We start from the raw sequence: 22,977 nt of genomic DNA, 5'->3' as shown, positions 1-22,977 counted from the left end.
CTCGATGATCTTAGAACCTTAATGATTCTATGATTCCCAACAAATCTTTACCAGTTGAGCTGTAATATAAAAGCAGGTACAAGTGCTTCCTGGATCTATTCCCTAACCTACAGTTTCTAATTACTTGTACCTCAAGTTCACATAGTACCATAATCACACAGCTTGACGCAAATCCAGACCAATGTATTCTTGGGAAAACCCCTTGCTACAACAGCACAAGAAAGCCCTATGGTGAAGACATAGCTAGACAAAAGCACAAGAAATAGGTCACTTGGAATAAACACAGCCTGGAGCAGGTGACACTAACCACAAAAGGTGTGCGTGACTAACGTATACCTTCTAGCTAACCAAAGATACAGACGAAATTACAGATTCATAGAAAGCATGAGCTTGAAAGGGACCTCTGGAGATCATCTAGTCCAACCCCTCTGCTCAAGCAGGGTCACCTACAGCAGGTTGTTCAGGACCGTGCCCAGTCAGGCTTTGGATATCTCCATGGTTGGAGACTCTGTAACCTCTGGGTAACCTGTTCCAGTGCTTAGTCACCCTTGCAATAAAAAACATTTTCCTTTGTTTAAATGGCATTTCTTGCATTTCAATTTGTGCCATTGCCTCTCATCCTGTCACAGGGCCCCACTGAGGAGAGTCTGCCTCCATCTTCCTTATGCCCTCCCAACAGGTATTTACACACTTTGGTAAGATCCTTCCTGAGCCTTCTCCTCCTGAAGCTGAACAGTCCCAACTTTGTCATTCCTGGTGAAGCTTACTCAAATTCATGGACTGTCCTCCTTTTGCAGAATCTGAATCTTTCTATCCTATCTCCTCTCCTTAAGCCAGTACTTTCTTCTGGCCTGCCTTTGTTTCCTCATAACATAACTTTTAAGCATGGTGCTTGTTGACAAGAATGCAGTAACATCTTGCTCCCCACAAAGTCCCGATTATATAAATTGCTTAACTATCTAAGACTGGCTTTTACATCCCTGAACTGTCAAGGGTTTTTTGCATTTTCTGTGGATTATCCATTTAGCATGGCTTCACTAAGATGAGAGATAAAATAATGCAGCCATTGCCATATGGGCATAAAACTCAGGCAGCAACGTGTCACAGCGTGAAGAATATAGCGAACCCACTTAAATGGTAAAAACACACAAAAGTAAAATTCGCCAAAACAAAAAACTCTTGAGAAGAACAAAAGACAGACAGGCAAAAACATTTAAGGAGGATCTTGTGAAAGGTGTCTGGTAACATGCATTGCTATTATTAAAAAGGCATTAACTACATAGTGACATACATCTCCCTCGGTAAGAATGCTGAGCCTTTGTAGCAGTACTGTACACCAGATAACTTCAGGGCTCTACAGAAAAATAGTAGCCTTGGAACTCTAGAAACAGATGACTCACTTCTTTTTAGAAAGTGTGGAGTTGTGATAGTCTGGCATCTCTGATTATCCCCACTAGAGGTCATAGAAGTAATTGCACTTCAGTACTCTACGTGGAGCCTGTGCAATGAAGTCAGCTACATTTCCATGACAAAAGATGGGATCCTCTAATGCGGCTTGAATATAACTGTTTTCTGAGATTAATATTAAACTAACGGTATCCAGCTTACTGCAGCTACACAGCAGGTACTGCAGGTATCTGTATGCAAAAGTTACTAGTGAGACTCAGTCTTACCAGCTCCCAATGATCAATAGCTTTGGAGATGAAGAGAACTGAACTAATCAGACACCAAGGTAGAGGAGAAGCCAAACCTGAATCCAGAACAATCAGGGGAGCAGACATTTCAGAAACTGCTGCTGAAATGAAATAGCATCAGTAAATATTAACAGAACAGAACTAGGTAGTAACTCCCAACACTAACACTCAACTTCTCCTTTTTCCAGCCTTCAGCTCTAATTAAACGTTCAGATAGAATCACTGATCTGATTGACTGCCACCAGAGATTAATCAGAGAATACAGATTTGTGCTAATTGCTCTATACTCTTTTCCTCAGTAACTGGCCTGGAAAAATGCAAATAATTGTGTTGTGACTGGTTCCTGCAGTCAGCATTTCCGAATTCTTTGCAAATTCCCTTCAGCTTCAAATTTTGTGGAAGGATGAAAGGGTTGTGTGGGAAACCTCAGCCAGCATAAATAAATACTTCATCTTTTTTCATTATAGGGTAATCATACTTGCCCTTTCCATTCACTTTGGAAATGGTTAAGTAAAATTCTGACTTTAGTTAGAACTGCAGGTAAGTACTATACACTGAGGAAGACTGTTTTGTCCTACTCTGAAAGACGTTAGAAGGAGCACTATGGTGGCTGAACAAAGCAGCTGACAGGCCTAGTCAGAGGAAATTAAAAGATCCAGTGGAGGTTTTTAAAACCAGAGTTCTCAGCACTGATAAGCACTATGGGATATATTGGCAGGGAACCTGGGGAAGATGAGCAAAAAAGCTTATAAAGTGTAGGATGTAAAGCCTTGTCAAAAGGAAAAATTGTTTCCGAGTACAACCAAAGGCTTCGGTTTAGCCATGAGACGGGCTGTATCACACCTGACTGTGAGGCAGATTAAGCAGACCCCTACACTTGCAACATACTTAATCCAGGGTAGGCTGGGAAAACAAAATAAAACCAAACCACCCAAAAAACCGAAACAACAAAAAATCCCTTTTATTCTGCTGGGTTACTTTTCAGCTAGGTTAGGTCCCCAGTCAAGTGCAACACAGCCTGCAACGGCTGTGTTAGCACAACTGAGAGGAGGGGGCAGGGGCAGGCTGCCAGGATGTGGATACGCCAGCTTTCCTGTTTCAGAAACATATGTGGAATCACTGCCTAAGGATGCTTAGCACTGAAGTTACTCCTGATTGCACAGTCAGAATTTCAAACACTGAGGGATCTCTCTCAGTCCTGAGCCGAGTTCTGCTTAAGCCGTGTGTAGGCTTGTGGGACTTGAAACGGGTGCTAGAGAAGCATGAGTTGCCAGTACCTGTACTGCTAATGACTAGATTCACACTAAATGCAAAACAGGGAGGTCAGTGAGGTTATGAGATAGCATCCAGCATGCTACATCATCTGGACCTGGGCTGGAATAGCTTGAGGTTTAGTCTGTTTTGATGGCTTGGTGGGGTGTCTGAAAGGCATAACTCAAAGGGACTTGGGAGGTGGGTGGATTCTAGGCAGCAAAACCTGTCCAGAACGTTAATCTGACTAATTGAAAGACATAAAAGAACCATGTAAACTTAACAGCCCCTTGGAAAATAATTACATTCAAGTCTCATTAAAGGATCCCTTCATTTGTCACTGAAATGCAGCTATTTCCACAGTGGAAATGATGAGCTGCTTCATAGCACCATTCAGTAATAGGTAGAGAATTGGGAGAATAAGCTACATCTAATTCTAAAGCTTTATTGAAAAAGGTGAATGTCACGTCTGAAAAAATAGTCATTGCTGAGAACAGAGTTGAGCCAGCACATCTCTTGAAAAAAGCATTAGTATTTCGTCCCTGACCATAAGCAGTTGGATCCCTTCATTTTATACTCATGTAAGTATCAGAACTGCCAAGTGTAAGTTCATGTATCCTAGAAGGGAAGCCAAATTGCACTCAGCCATGACAAGATGATTTAACCTTTTAAACAGTGCTTGTTTTTATAGATACCACATCTTTATATCGTTTGAACTGGTTTTTGCATAATTTTTTAAATGTGTGAAATGTTACGAATCAGATGATACAAATCAGAAAGCACAGCTCTGCCAAATTTATGAACTTTAGTTTTCCATTTCATTACATAAACTAATATGATACATCAAAGGACAGTTAGACTCTTAAATCATTGTCTGCTCTATTTGAATGTAGTTTGAACCAGATAAGCCTAAAAACACAAAGCAAGAACATAAGTAGGAAAATGAAAGGTTGCGTTTTACCCTTGAAGAAGCTTTAGGCTGACTTTGAAAATAGAACATTACTTCCCCATTCTTCTTCCCTGCCCCCTCTTCCTCTTTAATATTTTAGGGATTTCACAATGTGGTTATCAAAGACTAACTGAGAATACATGACTAGGTAGTAAGAAGGAACAGGACTAAAAATGGAGGTTTATAACCTAAACTAGAACAGCAACAAATGTCAGCTCCACAACAGCAATCTCACAGTACATTACCATAATTCCAGAGTTAAAAATAGAAAACCAGAGAAGGACGTTACATTGTTAAAATGTAGCTGAAAAATTCATTAATCTTCTTTAGAACTATCTAGTCTCTCTAATGTACTTCAGGGACTGGCAGTTTTGTTCCCAAGTCTGTCTCTCTGCAACTGCAGCGCTGACAAAGTAGAATGCTAGCTGCTGGACTGGGTTAACCTAGACATGCCGTAGCGCATAGGTTCAAAGTTCTACCATTTATAATACATTACTGTCTTGCCTCAGTCTGCAGCGTACATGCTGTCTTCAAGCAGTCTAGGAGGGCTACGTCGTGCTCTCCAGCTCTCAGGAGCACAAGAATTGCAGTTGCATCAGGTAAAACTAAGGATATCCACCCCTCTGGCTAAATTAAATTCTGATCTTACACAAAGTAAAGGTTTGTGGATTTGGTGGATTTGGCTTTTACTTTATTACTACACCTACTCTAACTATAGAACTGACTGTTTTGGTGCAGAAGATAGGAGACACACATGGAAAATTTTCCATAGACATCTCCAAGAATTCCAAGTATTTGTCAATTTTAATTGATGAGTGTTCAGGCAAACAGCTAAAATGGAGAAGCATGTTGATTTCAAAATGTATGCATCAGAACACTACAAATGGAATAAAATGACCCGAAGTTACTAACTTTTCTTCCCCTTGCTTTCTGGACTTGGGTTGTAAAGATAAGGCCACCCATCTACCTCAGTCTTGTTCTGAATATTAATATTAAAAGGAGAGCTGAGTGATGACATACTATCATAAAAAAAGGTCATAAAAGGTCAATAAGATGGTTGAGGAGGAACAGGCTCCACCACAACCTGATAGAGCTACAGGAAATTCCAGTTTGGTTACGGGAAGCAGTGGAGTCCGCATTTCTCACAGACACAGAAAGCTGTTATTAAAGAACATTTCATTCTTTTTTAAGATAATTCAGTGAAAATTCCAAAAAAAGCCTATTTGCAATGCTATTTGCAATGCACACTGCACTTTGTCAGAAATAGTGGAGGAGCAATGCTTGCTACTTTAGCACAATACCACACCACAGGCCTAGAAATAGTGAAAAACTAAGATACGCAAATTAGGACAGTACCTGCAATAGCTTGCAAGTGAGTGCAGGAAATGTATCCCACAATTCTTTGGTCCTGAGGTGTACTTCCCACTTGCACCTGGAAGGGAAGGAAGAAATAAAAAGGTGATTAATGGAAGAGCTCGTACAACTCCGCTTCCAACCCCGGCTGTGCAGCCTTTGTACACTGTATTGGCCTTTTTCCATCGAACTCCATTTTGAAAACACACACACACATACAAAAAACCACCAGAGAGACACACTGTGGCTTACTGGGTCCCACTTCCTGCTAACACACTGACTCCTTCCTGATCACCACTACTTCAACGCTTCGATTTTGATCTGCAACATACGCAAAAATTTGACTTTCTCCTGCTCTTCGCAATCCCGTTGGTTCTCTTTCCTAGTTGCGTTGCCATCCTTTTGCATCCCAGCTCTTGTTCACCTGCAAGATTCAGGCCCACCACTGAAGTGCCATATAATACTAGTATTATCAGCAGTCTAATTCTTGGTCTCTGTATAAGACTAGAATGCAGAAGGAAAAAACGCCAAGGGAGTCTGGGGAAAAGGATGAAACATGAAATAAATATTGATTTGACCATGTTTTCTCCATTCCACAGCAAGTTTTGGATTTTAATAGATTTTTTACATTCTTGTACAAAAGTGTTGGGGATTTTTGCTATGTCTCAGCAAAGTGTTTACACTCTTCAGCTCACAGAGCAGCCCCCATGTCTGTCAACCAGATGAAAACACAACGTGCACCCCTACTCTTACACACAGAAGAGGCAGGGCTTCCAGGGAAGCTGGAATGTAGTATAATTCCTCATCTATATCATATGCTACAATCTTTTAAAAATATATTTGCTGGTGGACACACAAGCAAACTAGAATCAAGTTCTGGTTTAGGTTTTCAACTCTATTGAAGGTTTTGATAGTTCAGGACTTATACAGCTGCAAATCAAAATTCCCAGTGATTTTAGGATCAAGATTTGGATTGAGGCAAGAAACTAGTTTGAGCGTATGGTTTTCCTGTTGACAATTAATGTGGCAACACTGCATGGACTACTAAAGAAAATGCCCACAGAGGAAATTTGTACCCAGGGCTCAGAAAACAAAACCGCAGATGGTTTCTCCTTCACAAGGCTAGGCTCAAATTTCATCTGACACCTCTAAATAACAAGCAGAGCTCCATTTCATACAGACACAATTGTGTCAGCTTGGTTGGTTTTCTTGTTTTTCAGCTATCCAAGAACTATCTGATTCATTTTGTAACTGGAAAGTCAGCTTTGCAGCAAGTGAATTTAGAAGTCATTTGTACTCAACAATGCCTTGTTAACTTCCAGGTTTTGTTCCAGCTAGAAGAGTACGTAATAAACAACTTGCATTATTCTGTCCCCGGTCTGTTCAATTCTCTTTTAGACAGTTTTCCAAATAGATATTGATGGTGTGCTTATTGCTGTTCCCATATAGTTAACCTGCTTCAGGTAGGGTGAAGGCAGAGGAAGACAAGGAAAATACACGCAATCACTGGTGGATCTACCCCTAAGCCAGAAGATTCTCCCCAACTCACAAGATTGTAGCAGAGTATCAAAGGATATGCCGATCTGCTGGATGGCTATTAGTGACTACTGCAGAAGCTTCGCTACGCAGACCTCTTTCTTCCTCCCTCAGGCTGCTTTGGTCTGAATATATCACAATGTCACAGGTGAATTAAAAGGAGCGTTCTCTCCAGTTTTTTATGCCACGTGTGCCATTCCAACAGAAAAGTGGGAAACCATTAGTTTATATCCTCTACTATCTAGGGCAGGCAGGTGTATGAATTATATTTTCCAAACTTAATAACGCAAAATCAGATTTTCTCTTCAATACTGAAAACTATATATTGTGAAGTCTCTACTAGTTTACAAATTTGCAGTGTCTCCTGCTGCAGAGAAAAAGTGTGCATGTTGTACATCTTTCGATGCCATCTGCTGTAACCACACTGAAAAGAAAAACTGCACGTAAAGTTTTCTGCCTTATAGCAAGAATGTGCTGCTTATAATCCTCTAACTGACTAAAGCAGACGGAATCATTTCCAGTGTCTCTATCCAAAAAGCATAAAAGATTTAAGTCTAAAAGCTGAACATCCAAACATAAATGATAGTCAGTTGAGAAGAAGAAGTCAATTCAAATTGGCTTTAGAATTTCCTGTGCAGCCTTAATGGAGTGCCTGACAAGGCCTCATACTTATCAACCAGTTCTTGCACAGGATCACACTCATTTTCATTAATCATAAATAAATATGTAATGTACGGTGTCCCTGTGTGCACAGATCTATACTGAAATGGACTTGGGATCTTTCGCTCTCAAATAAAAACAAGAAATGGCCTAGAAGAAAGACTGACTGCTGCTATGCGCAGGTGGGTGAGCGCAGCAAACACCCCTCGGGGTTGCCACCACAGGGGGACAGTGCCCCAGGGCTCTGCACTTGCTAGGAACAACGGCTGCTTTACACATACCCCTGAGGAGAAAAGGAAGTGGGCTTTCATAAACACTCTGCTAATTAAGAAAAAAAAAAAAAAAAAAAGCTCAAAAGCCAGAGCTGAAGACATTAACATAATTAGAATTTCCTTGGGAAGTGCCAGCATGCTAGTACATCCAACGCAGCTCGTCTCTCAGATTTCACATTTCCTCCAACTTTTTTTGACTTTGGGGGTTGGTTTTTTGTGAGTGGCAGTATTGATGTAAACCGCCAACCAGAGTAATTTTTAATACAATCATAAGGGAGGCAAATATTTGTGACAACTAGTAGGAGAGAAAATAAATATCCTTGCAGCCTTCTAGTCAATTCCCAGCTACAGTATAAGCACTAGTATATTAAATATGGTTTGAAATAGAACAGTAAGGAAAATCTGATTATTCAGTCTGATTTGGTATTTCACAGAGGGACAAGGACTATGGGATGTGCCGACAGGAAAACTACTTGACCTCTGGAATATTACAAGCCCTATAATTCTGCATAAAAACATTCCTTTGTGTGGCCAAATACTGTAGCTACTTTTAGACTGTTCCATTTTCAAGGGTATATTATATTGTGGTGACTCGGCTTGAGCAGCTACGTGGCAGTCCTGCAGCAAGACAACACTGAGCGTTCATTTCAGCCTGCAACGTGGATCTTGGCAGAAGCGTTCCACTTCCACCAAACCAAGTCAGCTCTTCACAAATATAACGTAATTTTTGCTGCTTAATACAGAAGAAACTTCTAAAGTCACATTCACAAAGCAAATATATGTGAGAAAGTAAGCCAGAGTGGTTCCTTCACCATAAGCCTGACATAAGTTCACCTCAGCTGTTCTACATTAGTAGCTCTATATCAGTAATACCTTCATTGAATTACCCTTCTATAGGGAACTACTTCAGACACTGCTCTCTAAAAATCATTGTATAGTCTTAGTTGTGTCATGGACCACTCTTCTATGTCTATGGAAATTTATAGGAAGGTAATATCTAAATATGTTTGTAAGTTCCCAATGTTTTAGAATAGTACAGTTATTACAGGAGGAAAAAGTTGTATGTCATATCCTGTTAAACTCTGATGTTACCTAGAGGTAAGATTAAAACTGAGAGAACATATTCATGGTTTAATAAAGTGTCCCAATTACATAATTTTGACAGAAACAAATTAGTATTTTTCAATATTATGCTGAAATATGCAAAATACATTCTGATTCTCAGTATATTTGCAAAAGTGAAGTAACAAACTAGTCAAACATTTGGAAGCTAGGAGTGGATTCTGATCCCTGTTACACCAGTGAACGTTACATTTTGGTAGCTGTTGGGGCGGGGGGGCATAAAAAGCTCATTACAGATGAGAAAGAGGCTTTTTTCTCTAAAGGGGAAAGCCTACTAAGGTGGTGTTTGGAATTCAAAATCCCAGTTTCTACTGCTACATATTTACATTTGTTCCCGGCCTGTAAATTAAATAAATAAGTGCAAAACTGACAGCTCTGAATTTTTATTTTCAGTCAGAGGACTGACTCTGTCAAATACACAAAAGTACTTGACATCAAGTATTTTTTATTAAAAGATTTCATCTCTATTCCATAGCACATTAGTACAATCTGTTGGAGAGACCATGCTGTACTATGCAAAATTGCGTATATTCCTATAATTGTGTACCAAAAACTTGTCCTATATGGACTAAGGAGTAGTATGTCCTCCAATTAGACTGGTGTCAGGTAATAAACAGTGCTCATGAAAGAAATCAAGCCAACAAGGCTAAGCAGAAAGATTCTTGTTGACAAGAAAAAAAATGTGATGAGTAGCAACAGTTGAAATTTTAGAGCTAGAGTGAAGGAAATAACTTTAAATTCTATCACATTACTTGCTATCATGGGAATTTTCTGAGCTAACTGGAAAATCTTGCACATCTCATGTTTACCATACTCCAGTATAGTAAGTATACAAAGCTGCAAACATGACAAATATCTTGTCTTTAATAGCTTATATTTTACACGCATCTGTCCCAGCAGTGCAAAACAGTTCTATCACATCTGGATGTCAAGAAAAGCATCAACAGATACTTAAACAAAAACCAGGGAAATGCTACCTAAATACCAGGGGTATTTCAATACCAGCTTAAAAACATGTCATTGCTGTGTTAATAAATCATCAGCTACTTGGAAGGAAATACTCTTTAATGCTTAAAAATTTGGGCTGTGTCATACATGAGAAATCTCACTCGATTAAAGAATCAAACTAGCTTCTCAAACACTGGCCAATAGTGTGTAGACAAAAACAAAAGGTTTGTTATGAGGGGAACTTAACCTTTAGTGACATCTTCTAGAAGCTTCATATTGCCAGGGGGTAGCCATTCAAAAAAATTCTAAATAAAGTAAACAGTTTCTTAACTGTGTACCCTCTTCCTTCATGGGAAGCAAATCCAGGTGTGCAAACTAGAAGAGAGCTGAAATTTCAGTGTACTCCTGCAAAAAGAGCGCCACAGAGTTTATCACCTCACAATTTACATGCAGCCAATAAACCCAAAGCTGGGAAAGGTAAATAATCTGAATGCAACATTAAGGATCCTTCAGGGAGATGGGATGCTACACAGAAGAGCTCTAGCTTCAGCCATTATAGTTTAATCACATCTTGGACTGTAAATGAGCAAAACCATTCATTTCATCAGCTTAGCTGATCATTGAAGGCGTCAGTTTTGCCATTAGAATAAATGTGAACTGTAGCACTGATTCCCGCCTTACTCTTTTGAAAAGGGTGTGTCTCCAAAGTACATAGCTCTACGGCAAACACATTTACAGTCATGATGAGAACCAAGCTAATGATGTTCACATTAAGAAGAAAAACTAGCCAGGCTGAAAAGCACACCTGCATGCTCTGTAGGAAAAAACCTCTCTCCTTAAAAACAAAAGCATGAACGCTGCATTTGGAAAGAACATCATCTAAGCAGGGGCCTCGAGTTACTGTTTATCTTTGAAATAAAACACCCCAGAAAGAGCATAAGAGCAGGGCACAGAAACAGACTTTACAGTAGATGTGACAGTGACTTACTCCCACAGAAATATTCATCTTACCATGTGTAGCCAATATTGTTTCAGTTCAAGGGAAGCTCCATTAAAAATACAGAGCATGAGATTCAACTGAGTCACTGCAGATAAAGCAACTGTATACGCACAAGTAGCAGTATCTCCACGCACACGCGTGTTCAGACCTCCGGGGTTTGATGCTCTGAGACATGATGGTAGCAGTACACTGCACCTCCCTATTTCAACTGCTGTGGGAATATCATTATAGATATCCTACGCAATTATAACGAGCAAACAATAGAGTGAGGAAGAGAAAAGAAAGAAATGGAAAACATAGTTTCTCTTTCTTTCCAGTACAACTTTTCTATAATCTCCCAAATTGTATCAACCCCTCCTGGACATTTTTTTCCATTTCAGCAATTTTCCAAGACAAACGGGAGGGTCGGCACCAAGAAACTGACTGGAATGGCCAGCCACACTGTGTGCCCAAGTCCTCGTTCCTGTTACTGTTAAGAGAAGATGCCAAGGAAAACTTGCAGCTACTCACATTCACAGTTCAAACATTCCTGTCCCACAGAGGTGACTTAAGATCAGCAGTAATTTCCAAGAAAGATGAATTTTATTTCTGTACTTTGTGTTCTTTGTAGTAGTTTTTTGGTTAGGTTAGACATAGTGTAAAAAGATCTGTCTTATTTTTAAGCTCTGGCTTTTGCCTTCAGGGATATGTAGCAGCTTCCAAAGAAGATGCATTAGTTACATTACTAATTTTTTATTATAAATATATTATTTAAGCATACTAAATAAATTAAAGAAGTTTAAAAAGTTATAGAGGACAGCTCAAAATTCTGTTCGGTGCTCTGCAATTCGTTCTAGCCACATTTGCACTTGCTTATTTCAGAATCCTATTTTTCCCCACCTACCACGTGACAACAATTACTGTTCCAGGAACTCAGAGAATTAGTTATTTGGCAAAGCTTCATTAAGCTTGTATGTGTGGGAAAGTGGCTGTAAATTGGTGCCATGAATGAATGGCTCTTCCTCTTCTGAAGAGGATAAAGCCCACAACTCACATTCTCTCAAACCCGTATTTCATTCTGCACAACAGTTTTGATTTGTCCCCATTAATGAAGGATAAAAAGACTGTGATTAATAACATTAATTATATCGAAGTGAAGGAACATGGTACAGTGCCATGGTAGGGTCTTTTTTTTCTTTTTTTAAAAAGGTCTCAGGCAGTTTCTTGGACTCTATCCAACTCCTGCATTAACATTTTATAGCAGAAACTGAACATGTGGAAAATGTTCAGGTTACCCTCCTGACGTAAATGGCTCAGCTTTAGAGTCACCTAAACAAGTTCACGAACAGCACTAGACATTTCTTTTATACATCTTGGGATAACTGTAGATACTGGACAACTGATCAAGGACAAGAAAGTCTAACCACTGAAATCTCTAGATGATCTTTGACTGGGGTCAGAAAACAGCCCTTCCCTTTTCTGTGTAATCCTTAGGTAAAAAATCTTCCCCTCAGCATGGTGTGCAACTGCGTAGCAGACGTTGCCCCTTCACTCTCGGCCACAACACACGCAAGTTGGCATGGGACAGTAAAGACAGCTTAAGTTACCCAAGCAAAATGTATCTACATCAGTAATATCAAAAAGGTTAATTCAGGGAACCCTCATTTTATCATACAAAGCAGGCACCTCGAGAGTAGCAAATAGTAAAAACTGTGCTTCAAAGCAGTTTTGCAATCAGAGCTACCGCTCCTTCTGCCATCTGTTGCCACCATATCAGCTCTTTTGAAAACAAGTTTCACTTTGCACATAAAGCAAAGGTTGCTAGGTTTCTTTTAAGCAATGAATAATGACATGTTCTCTGCACAATTACTGTACTTCCTGAGAACGGCATTAATTTTCAGAGAATTTGAAAAGTAAATCTGTTAATAAGCTTAGGAATTAATATTAATTAAACACAAGTTCTTTCAGAAATTTAGCAAAAACTGCAGGATATTTTTTCCTTTTGATTCCTTTTGATTTTGTTAGAATACTATTAGCTGTTCAAACTACCCACATCAGACTGCAGTTTTGCTTTTGCTCTATGTTCACATACTGTGTTTTTAGCAAGAATTCTTATTTTTGCTAAAATTCTCTCTCTTGACAGATGCCAAAAACCAGAATAATTTCCTACTAAGAACAGTAGGAAGAATAGCCTTCTATGGAACATACTTCCATATCTCCCAGTCTCAGTGGGAGGAAAACCACTCCAAAGCCTCTCTTCCGTTAATAGCCATTTTGAGAATAACACCTCTGTCATTCACCTCCCTACCCCAAGTATGCATTTACATGTCTTGTATGGCTTAGATTTACGTTACAATTTAAGGGTAAGAGAGAGGCAAAATCTGTCAGCAGAAGTGACAGTTTTTATTAGATTAATACATCTGGAAAAATACGGATAAGCTCTCCAATTCAGTAACTCATCAGCTCAAGTTAAGGATGTTTTCTGGTTTTATTACACTACTGTCCAAAACTTACACAGCATCCCTGAAAGACAGTGTAACTAAGGCTACGTGCTAATCCCTCTATCTAATGATGAATGTTGACATTTTGAAACCTTTGAGTAAATTACAGCCAGGTGATGCATTACACAGTATCTGCTCAGCACCCATTGATACCTTTTAAACTTGATTTGACTGCAAAATCATCATCCAATTTCTGAAAGGGACATGTATTTTAAAACTCCCTTTAAATTCATCAAAACCACTGTGAAAATTATGTGTCAAACCAACAGCTGCAGAGTAACTGAGAACACTGCAATCTGCATCATGTTATACACAGATATATACAAGCTGACTTTTTAGTCAGAATCACCAGCACAGGATAGCATCTGTGTCAGTCCCACTTCCCTCCTCTATCTGTAGCAGAGCAGCACTAAGAGACAATTGGAGTTACAAAACCTACAAAGCAGACTCAAAGGTTCTTTTCTTAGGCATTTTAAATTAATGTGAAATGCAATGCTAGAACAGAGAGTCACGGCAGAGTCTCCCAAGGGCACAGACTGTCAAAGTATGAAAATGGATTGGCTGATTTATCTATTGCTAACTTCTCCTCTGAGTCTTTAGCGGCAACTAGGAACAGTGGTTTAACACTTCAGACATGAAACTGTCAGTTAGATGCAAGTGACATTTCCCCCTTCTTATATGTTATTTTTTCTGTGACTGTGTCCCTCTTACATCCCAATGAGACCCTCAGATTGGAGACAGAAACACTGCTAGAGTTTGAAGAGATCAAATTGCTGCATGTAAATTAGTCCTCTAGTTATGCAGAAAATGGGCTTTACACAATAGCTACTCACAACTATGTCATCCTCATGCCTTCATCCTGATATGGAAAGGATCAGCCTATACAAATGGAAAAACCAGTCTGTGATCTCTATCAGGAAAATGCCAGCAGCAGCACCTTTTGTGGCAGACATCTTTAGGAAGAGAACAGACCAAGGCTAGCAAAATTCCTTCGCACAGGTCTCCAGATAGCTGTTGGGTAGCATGAAGTCAGTAGCATGAAACAGTGTTAAAAGCCTCTGTGATTTACTTCCAACTTCTTTCCTTGGTTGCGACACCCCAGGTGTTAAGGCACAATCGAATCACTTTACCTTCCTGCACTTTAGTTTCTCTTTCTATGGAAGCAGATATTGACCTTTGTTTATTATACACTCTGAGACATATGAATGAAAAGCAGTATATAAGAGCTGATTGTTATTATAGCTACTAATAATAACCCTTGAGCTGTGTAAGTCTCTCAGGTAAAATAATTCTGTATGACTAAGCAAATCTCTCAAATCCTTCCAAATCTCCACTTGAACTTTACAGTCTAGGTGGTGAAGGCAGTGCAGGGAAGAGGGGGGCAATGGAAAATCATTTCCTCTTCACTGGAAACAGAATCTATTCTGACAGGAAAAAATGTGTGAAACACTTGCACCTTGGCAGTAGGGATCTGTTTTGTAACACAACTCCCCCAAAACAGTTTTGCCTTTTTGTTCAAAATAATTCAACTTTCATTAAATGTTTAGTTCTGAGACCTTTAATTTATCTCCTTAACAGTTATATTTGTAGTAAGGAGACAAACCATACTCATTAAATGAGAGCCAGTTTCTTTTTCTGAACATTCTTCTGAATTTGGATATTGGGTCTTTCCTGAGGTTCAGAAAGATTTGAATAACGGCTTTGTCCTCCCAACAAGTGGAAACATTAAGTGATTTTATCCATATTTTCAAAATATGCAAGTCTTCTCCCCTCACTCGCTTTTCACAACTTTTTTTTTTTTTTGAACAACACAGAGAGCAATTGCTCCCTTACTCAGAGATGGAAGCTATGCAAGAGGAACAGTCTTCCTAAGTATACTTCCAAAACAAAACTCAATTTATGTCAATTCTACTTCAGAAGTGGGAGCACCATGGTTTCCACAGGAGTCAGGAACTTAAAAACACAGAGTTTGCGTAGGACCAAGACACTTAACTCCACCCCACTACTGAACGGAAAGCAATTAGGAGACTCTTGTTCTGCATGGCTATCTTACTATCTTTGAAACCACACTGAGATAAACTCTAATGTAGGACTGGATTGCATTATATACATACAAAATATTGTAAGAGCCAGTAAAAGAAGTATCTAAAAGCAGTGATATAAGCTGTCCATTCTGAATGGCAGAGTAGTGGCTAGAATGACACCTTCCAACCACAGTTACTATACGCTTCGCTAGCTTGCTGCTATCCCAGTGTAAGACCTCAAGACTTCTGAAGTTAATGGATTGATTCCCACTGACTACAAAAACAAACCAGGCTTTTACTTACTGTACCTTTTGTCTCTGCAGTCCAGACACACTCAGCTGCTGATTAAGCACTACATCAAGAAAAACAAACCTTCAAACCTACTTTGTTTCAAAGCTAAAATTAAATAGATCATTCCTACTTTTTTTTGTCAAAGAAAGAAATGACCAATGATCACTTAATGTACAATTCAGACAGAAAGTCATTTCGTATCAGGATAGACTTAACTCAGGATGAAAAATATTTTAAATATAAAGTACAGTATGTCAGAATGACACAGACATGAGGAAAAATGGTCTTTTAGCTGGGCCAGAATTCTGTCATATTTAAAAGAATGTAGTCATCTTCGAATCTTCATAATAATTGGTCCCTATTCCCTGCTTGACTGTGCCATTATTTAACAACTCAAATCCATAATTAAGTTCATCATCCCAGTGGAATTTTGAAAAGAGGCTTAATTTTCTGCAAGAGAAATGGAGACATTGCGGCCTGCCTAGTAGGGTAGCAAATCAATGACTCAGCAATGGGCAGTTGAAAGCAGATTGTTTTTAATCTCTTAATCCCTAATATATGCATATGTTGAAGGGTAGTCTTTGTGACCCTGGTAATATTTATTATTACATGTATGTTCACTTTTTGCATGCAGCACTTTATGATGAAAAAAAAAAACTTTAGCTGTTTATAAACGCATAAGAGTGCAATATAGAAAGCTTAGACCCAATTTTTTGAAACCTGGATAGGCTTTTGTTTATGTCAAATGTATAAGAAAATACTGGACTACTATCAGACTGCCAATTCTAATATTTGCTTTTTTTATGCAAGCCACGATACCAGAAATTTTTGCTTTGTTTACTAATTACAAACAGTGGGTACAAAAAAAACGCACTGATCCTTATTAACAATCCATATTCTTAATGGCTATTAATGGCTTTTGTTGAGGACTCGTGAGCATATGCACTAGAAAGTATATATAATTTGAGCACCTAATGTATTTTGCTAGCATTAGGAAAAAAGGTCAGTTTTTAGTTAGTGAAACCCATTCCAAACTGTGACAAAATCACAAAATCTGAAATCCAGTATCCTAGGAGATTTTCAGATCTGTCTATGTTTGGGTCTACAGATTTAGATCTCTGCACAAAGTTTTGGTTCTTGATTAGTCACGAATTAGAAGAGCTCGCTTTCCAGTTTATGAAGAGCACAGCCAGATTCTCCCTAGAATTAAGCATGAACAGCCACCAGTCTTGGAAAGGCAAATCATTGCATGCAGTCTTTTATTTCTGGTTTTCATGATTTACAGAAGTATAACCCCAGGCTTCCTGTTCTCACTACCATTAGTTAATTTAAGTAAACTGTGTTAGTAAAGTGAAAAACCGCTGTGCTCCCCAGTGTCCGACACAATTTTTTTTTTTGTTTACTCTTCTTTGTATCTCTCCTTAACAATTCTTTTGCAACTAAGAGAGAGGGATAGCCATACATTTCATTGCAATTCTTTCAGTTTTATTCTACTGGCATTTAGACTTCTGATTCCCACATAAACACAAAACATGCGTAAGCTGGTTTCCAACAGTAATGCCCATTGCACTATACTCATGTTATGAAGCTTAGAATTTGTGCATTTTATTAAAGAGATTTCTGTAAAAAAGAAACTAAATTTACATGAAAACTACTTCAAATTTTGACACTTGAAATTATACTCAAGTTCTACCTCCGGAAGTCCCTCATCATTTCATGCACATCCATCACTTTAACACAGTATCTAGGCCTATCAGTATCTGATAGGTTATATCAGGTAATGTAGATCTGAATATTGCCTCTTTGAACTCTAACAGAAATGACCGAGAGAAAATAACATAACTTTATAACTTGTCATGTATATAGAGTCAGTATTTATGGCTTCAAAAAGGCTCTTACCTTGAGAAACAAGGCTCCCTTGGAAGCCAAGGAGTCCGTTCCTCTTCCATTGGGGTAACAGTGATAGGCAGCATCCATAACAGGATAGCGGCTGGCAAAAAGTAGACCACTGTTCACAAACTTAAAGCTACAGCAGCCATGGCAACTGTAGACCCCAACATCATAGACAATGTATTCAAAATAGTGATGAAGCTGCTCTTTCAATTTCTCCGCAGCTCTTTTGTCAAACACTTCCTGCAAACACAGAAAGTCCAAGTTGGCAGGGAAGAAAGCAGAGATCTCATGATCAAAGGTCTCATCTGTATGTTTCTTTTTCCGCACTGAAGTTTTCTTCATGATTGAGGCTTTGTAGAGGAGCTTGTTGTTGACAGTGCTTTGGTCCACTGTACCATCTCCAACGCGAACTTTAACTAAGGACTCTCGTGAGGCAGAGTAGCTGTCTAAACTCCCAGAATCTCCTTCCTTCTGTCTGTGGTTAGGTGTTTTTGAGATCTCTGCGTCACCTTCCAGTGAGGGTTCTGCTGGGCCACTGGCATGAGCCTGGCCATTGACGGTATCTGTTTCTGTGTCTGACATGTGGCCATTATCCTCTCCGTTTATGCGGACAATGCAAGTGTTTTCTCCCTCATTTGGCTCTTCAGCTCCAGCTTTATCTTCTCTACTATCCTCACTGTTGTTTGAGCCAGAATTGTCTCCTTTATACTCCATTGATGTTGTCCTTTTGATGCCAGCATTAACAGTACGATTAGTGTTATCTCCACCCTGGGGGGAGACCAAGCTGCTAAAACTTGCTGCACTGATGGATGTATTGGTAGGAGAATCTATATATATTTTGATCTGTGGTCTGCTTGCCCCATTTCGGATCCTCCGGCCAATCTCTTTAGCCCTAGCCTGTGTATTGAAAACATTATTAAATCTTGCCAGAGAATCTGGCAGCAGGCAAACATTGGCACTGCCAAAGCAGAAGCTTTTCCCATTCCCTGCAGCCTTCCATTCCGTGAGCAGTGTGGCTCCATTGGCATGGTTTTTGTCTTCTAGTCTGGAGTAGATATATGGCCTTCTGGCTGACTGGAGCGGGGACCACAACAAGAAGCCAATCAGAGCAAAAGGAAGAGAGGCTACCAACAGTGCCAAGTAGATGGGAGTGGTAATAATGATGCAGAGTGCATGAAAATAGCATGGATCATCTGCTCTTTGACGTTTTTCATAGGTGGTTGGAACAAAAGAGGCCACAAGCCTATCTGCTAACCAGTAACATGGGAAAATCAGGCCCCAGGAAAAAGAATGCAGAACTGACAGAAAGCTGTTGGGAAATGGGGAAGTGTATAAAACCATTGCAACTTAATTATGACAACACTTCAGGGCCTACTACATGATGTCACTGTGTCAAGCATCCATAAGAACACTGAGAGAGGGCTGGGGAAAAAAGGTCCAGTCAGGAGTTTGTTTTTTTCCAGTGAGAGTCAATAACAAAACTTTAAGAGCACCATTTCACTGTGTTGGAGTAAAAATGAAACAAGGCCACTGTTTTCGTCTGGCTTTTTGGCATCTGTATTTGTCAAAGGATGTCATTGTTCACTGGAGGCTGCCATAACGAAACACTCCGGAGGCAAAAAGGAAATCTGTAAAAACAAAAGACACAAAACGTATGTAACAGTTATTAAAAGTTTGAAGCAGATTTTCTGATATGAATTTTGTCTTACAGTCTAAATTATTTTCCTTTTTTTGTTTAATTTAGCATTATTGATAGTCTGTTAAAGACTATGGATCTAGGGCAACTCCAACAACAAGGGACTGGTATTTCTGCAAATGAAATCAGTACATTGACTACGTAATGCACATGACTAATGTTGTCATGAAACACATTTCTATTATGAATTTTAGGCCTTACATTGAGAAATATAGTTTGGAGTTTCTTTTAGTTTATAATCCATTCACACTAATATTTATATTTAGTTATATTAGCTGTTTTCAGAACCTTGCAAATGGTGTATAGCAGTTATCTCTAGGCTGCTCTAAAAGACTATTACATCTAGTATTTTATCACTGAATTTAAATTTGCTTGAATTGCCAAAGTCCTTAAAAAAAAAAAAAAATTATGTGATGGACGTACAATGGCAAAGGCACCTTGTATTTAAGAGCAGAAAACATTTATTTGCTGTAAAATGTTATTTCCTTTGCTGCGCTTTAAAACAAAATGGGTTGATTTAAATTAATTAAAATACTCCTCATATGGTTGAATATGGTTTCAAATTTTTAATTTTCAGTTTATTAAAAATAGTAAGTCAAACTACTTCGCTTTAATATTTAGGTATTTAATATTATTTATTTCAAGCTGCAATTCAATTTCATTCAGCTACAGCCCACAAAAACTCCTGATATGATTTCCTATTAAAGGTTTCTTACATGTAGTGAATACTTCAGCAAAATATAAATTAATCATAATTAACATCATTGTTTTTAAATTCCAATTTTCAGCTTTGAAGGAAACAATACTAATTGAATATATCAAATAAGAAAAACAGTTTCACGTCTCTCCTCTGGAGACAGATGATGTCTTTCAAAAGTTGTGTTAGCAGTTGAGCAATTCTGACCTGAGATATTTAGCAAATGTCATGATTAAACAAAGACATCAAATTGTTAGGGGCCTGATTTTATAAAAAAAAGCTTGGCAGTATACATACAGCTTACATACTTTTTAAAAGTAATTTAAGTCATTTTAACAACTTGTAGTAAGTTGAGGTTTTAACACAGTTTTTGATAATATGAAATGTAAATTATTAAAAAAAAAATTAATCAAACTTTATCCCCGAGAATGGTATCACCAATGAATGCAATGTCACTCTCCATAAACTGAATCTGTGACTTTACCCAGTAAAGCCAGATGACAGATGAAAGCAGAATTCCCATTTATAATGTTTCAAACCTAGAATGTAAATAATATTAAGCAGCACTGGATAAAAAACATTCACCAAATAAGCAAAAGAGAGGATGTATATTGGACCATGCTTCAAAACCCATCTTTATTTTTGACATCTTGGAGAGATGAAAATTACATATGAATATTTATTCGCATAAGTTCAATTAAAATTTGGGGCTCTCAGGGAGCCAAAATTAAGGAAATAGTAGTTTGATGTGTATTTTAAACATTCTGCAGGGCACCCAGAGACAGAAGGGCATTTCTATTTCTATTTAATAGCAAATAAAACAATGATATGGGACATAGAAGAGAGAAATACAGTTCTACAAAGCAATGCTGCCTTAGAATTAGAATAAAAATGCAGTTCTTGAATTTTCTCTCACCTTTTAGATTTCTGCTTCTTCAAACCAAGCCCTTGCAACTGATTTATGTTCCTACTGTCAACGTATTTTCAATAGTGGTACACATGCAATACTAGACTGCCGACATAGAGTATACTGTACAGGTCAGAAGCAGTAAGTAAAGCATTAAAATACATGGCTTAACTAGCTCTCTTTTTACCACACATATTTTTTGTTTATTAGTGATAAGAAAATTCTTCCCTCAGTCTAGATTCCCCATCAGCAGGACTAAGAGTAGTCATAGCATGTCAGATTTGCAGCCATACATTTTTGGTAGGCACCATGGCAAAGAAGAATTTTAATAAAGGAACAGATGAAGATGAGATAGTTTTGCAGATATTTCTTCCCAGAAGTGAAAGGCAACCCTGGGGCAAGCAAGTAAGTGTTAGTCTGAAAAATCTAGTAAGATGGTGTCAAGGGCTCGTAACAAAAACTGACTGGAGATAGGAATCAAATTCTAAAATAGAATGAGAAAAATCAGGTTGGGTGAGGACAAGATTATACAGACCTTCAAAAGGGAAATCAAGGAGTTGGTACCCAAATACTATGGAGAAGGAAGAGTCAGTAAGCATGCATTAAAAAGGATGGTAATACCACAACAGAAAACTACTGTGTCCTGTGTGTGCAAGGAAAGCTGTATCTTAGAGATCTTATGTAGAATCTTCAAGACAGAAAACGATGCTTAATAAATATGCATCTACTGATATCAGGAAAAGATGGCCAAAACCTGACTAAAAATAAAAGGGGAGGGGCAGGGAGCGCAGGGAGAGAGAGAAGAAAAAGAGCTGTTTTACTGCAGCAACACACACCTGGCCCTTCTGAGTGTAAGAATAACACCCCTGCCATTGCTCACTGCCAACTGCACATTTTGCCAACACCAGTCAGTCAGTTATGTCTAATGGGATATACGGTCCTGTATATTTTAGCCCTGATGGTACTATTTAGATGGAAATTGGAAAGGTTGAATCAAGGGAGGTTTTTTTTTTTGTTTTTAATTATTAGCTTAGCAAAACTTTCACAATCTTATGCAACATGTTTGAGTTTAAATAAATGAGTGACTAGTCAAGTGCCAAATAACAAATGCTTGGCATTTACTCCGTGCCAAAGGCATTTTGGGATGTTGATAATAGGGGGAAGCCTAGCAGATTTGTTTTCCTGAATGATTTTTAGGACTCTTTAGTAAGAATGCTCAAAAGAGACTCTGGCATCTACATATCAGATAGAAAAAAAAAACCTTAAAACCTGTCCAATTATGTAATTACCATTAGACAATAAAAAACTGTAAAAAAGTTACTCTGTTCTACTGGGTGCTTAAAATGCTTATAAAAGCCCTGTCTAGTTACATAATCACTCAGCGGACCAGAAAGGTTCTTGCTTACAACAGTGCCAAGTGTAAACAGAACACTGTTGTCTGGGGTATGTGAAGTGGGGACGGACTGCAAATCTTATATTCCAACTTTCAGGCTAATGACCTTTCTGGTGAAAGCTGCAATTGTGTTCCAGACTGTAAGGTCAATTTGACTTTTATTATTTTAAAATAACACACCCGAAAAAATGCAGAACCACAATGAATCCATAATAATTTGTCTAATTAGGTCTTCTATAGGTAAGTATTTTCTTAAGTATATGATGACAGGGCGTTACAACTCCTAGGAAAATGTGATATCAAGTGACAATTCCGTAAATAGAGTAGTCAACGCCTGCTCAATGATGTGATGAAGTAAAAAAATCAATCCAACATAACTCATGCTGGTTCTGTTATGGACTGCAGCATCAATAATCTACAAGATAAACAGCTGTTCAGCAAACCATAAAACGCTCAACTAAAATGGCTTCACAAAAGCAATTATCCAGATTATGGGGACATACTAAATCTAAGCAATTCATGCTTACTGTAGATACAACATACTATCATATGTATTAGTTAAAAAGGAAGAAAAATGAATGCAATCAGAAATCCTTTCACAGGCTAAGACTATACAGCAAGTGTCAGAAAGTGTCATAAAGCAAATTGGTTCAGACTGAAGTCTGTTTTAACAACATTTAGCAAGAATGTAATTCTTTGTAAACACTAAGGACTGAATGATGGTTCAAGGTCACACTGGTGACTCCTACACTTCCTCTGCCTTAAACAGGGATAGTACCTTTGAAAAACAGGAATTTGTTGGACAGTTTTT

The 22,977-nt window shown here is 38.4% G+C and overlaps 1 protein-coding gene across 1 annotated transcript; it reads right to left on the bottom strand.

Annotated features, from left to right (window-relative positions):
• Nucleotides 1-5,250: 5,250 nt before the first annotated feature.
• SMPD3 (sphingomyelin phosphodiesterase 3, neutral membrane (neutral sphingomyelinase II)) lies at nucleotides 5,251-18,814 on the bottom strand (the record flags this gene model as incomplete). The annotated part of the gene is made up of 2 exons (XM_009584032.1): nucleotides 17,480-18,814; nucleotides 5,251-5,326 (listed from the first exon to the last, which is right to left on the bottom strand). Coding segments are annotated over exons 1-2 (1,411 nt in total), but the record flags the coding sequence as incomplete, so codon positions are not given.
• Nucleotides 18,815-22,977: the final 4,163 nt, after the last annotated feature.

This window comes from Fulmarus glacialis, unplaced genomic scaffold (assembly GCF_000690835.1).
Source record: "Fulmarus glacialis isolate BGI_N327 unplaced genomic scaffold, ASM69083v1 scaffold4568, whole genome shotgun sequence".
Lineage (NCBI taxonomy): Eukaryota > Metazoa > Chordata > Aves > Procellariiformes > Procellariidae > Fulmarus > Fulmarus glacialis.
The sequence above is the reverse complement of the archived record's forward strand: the minus strand, read 5'-3'. Positions and strand labels throughout refer to the sequence as shown.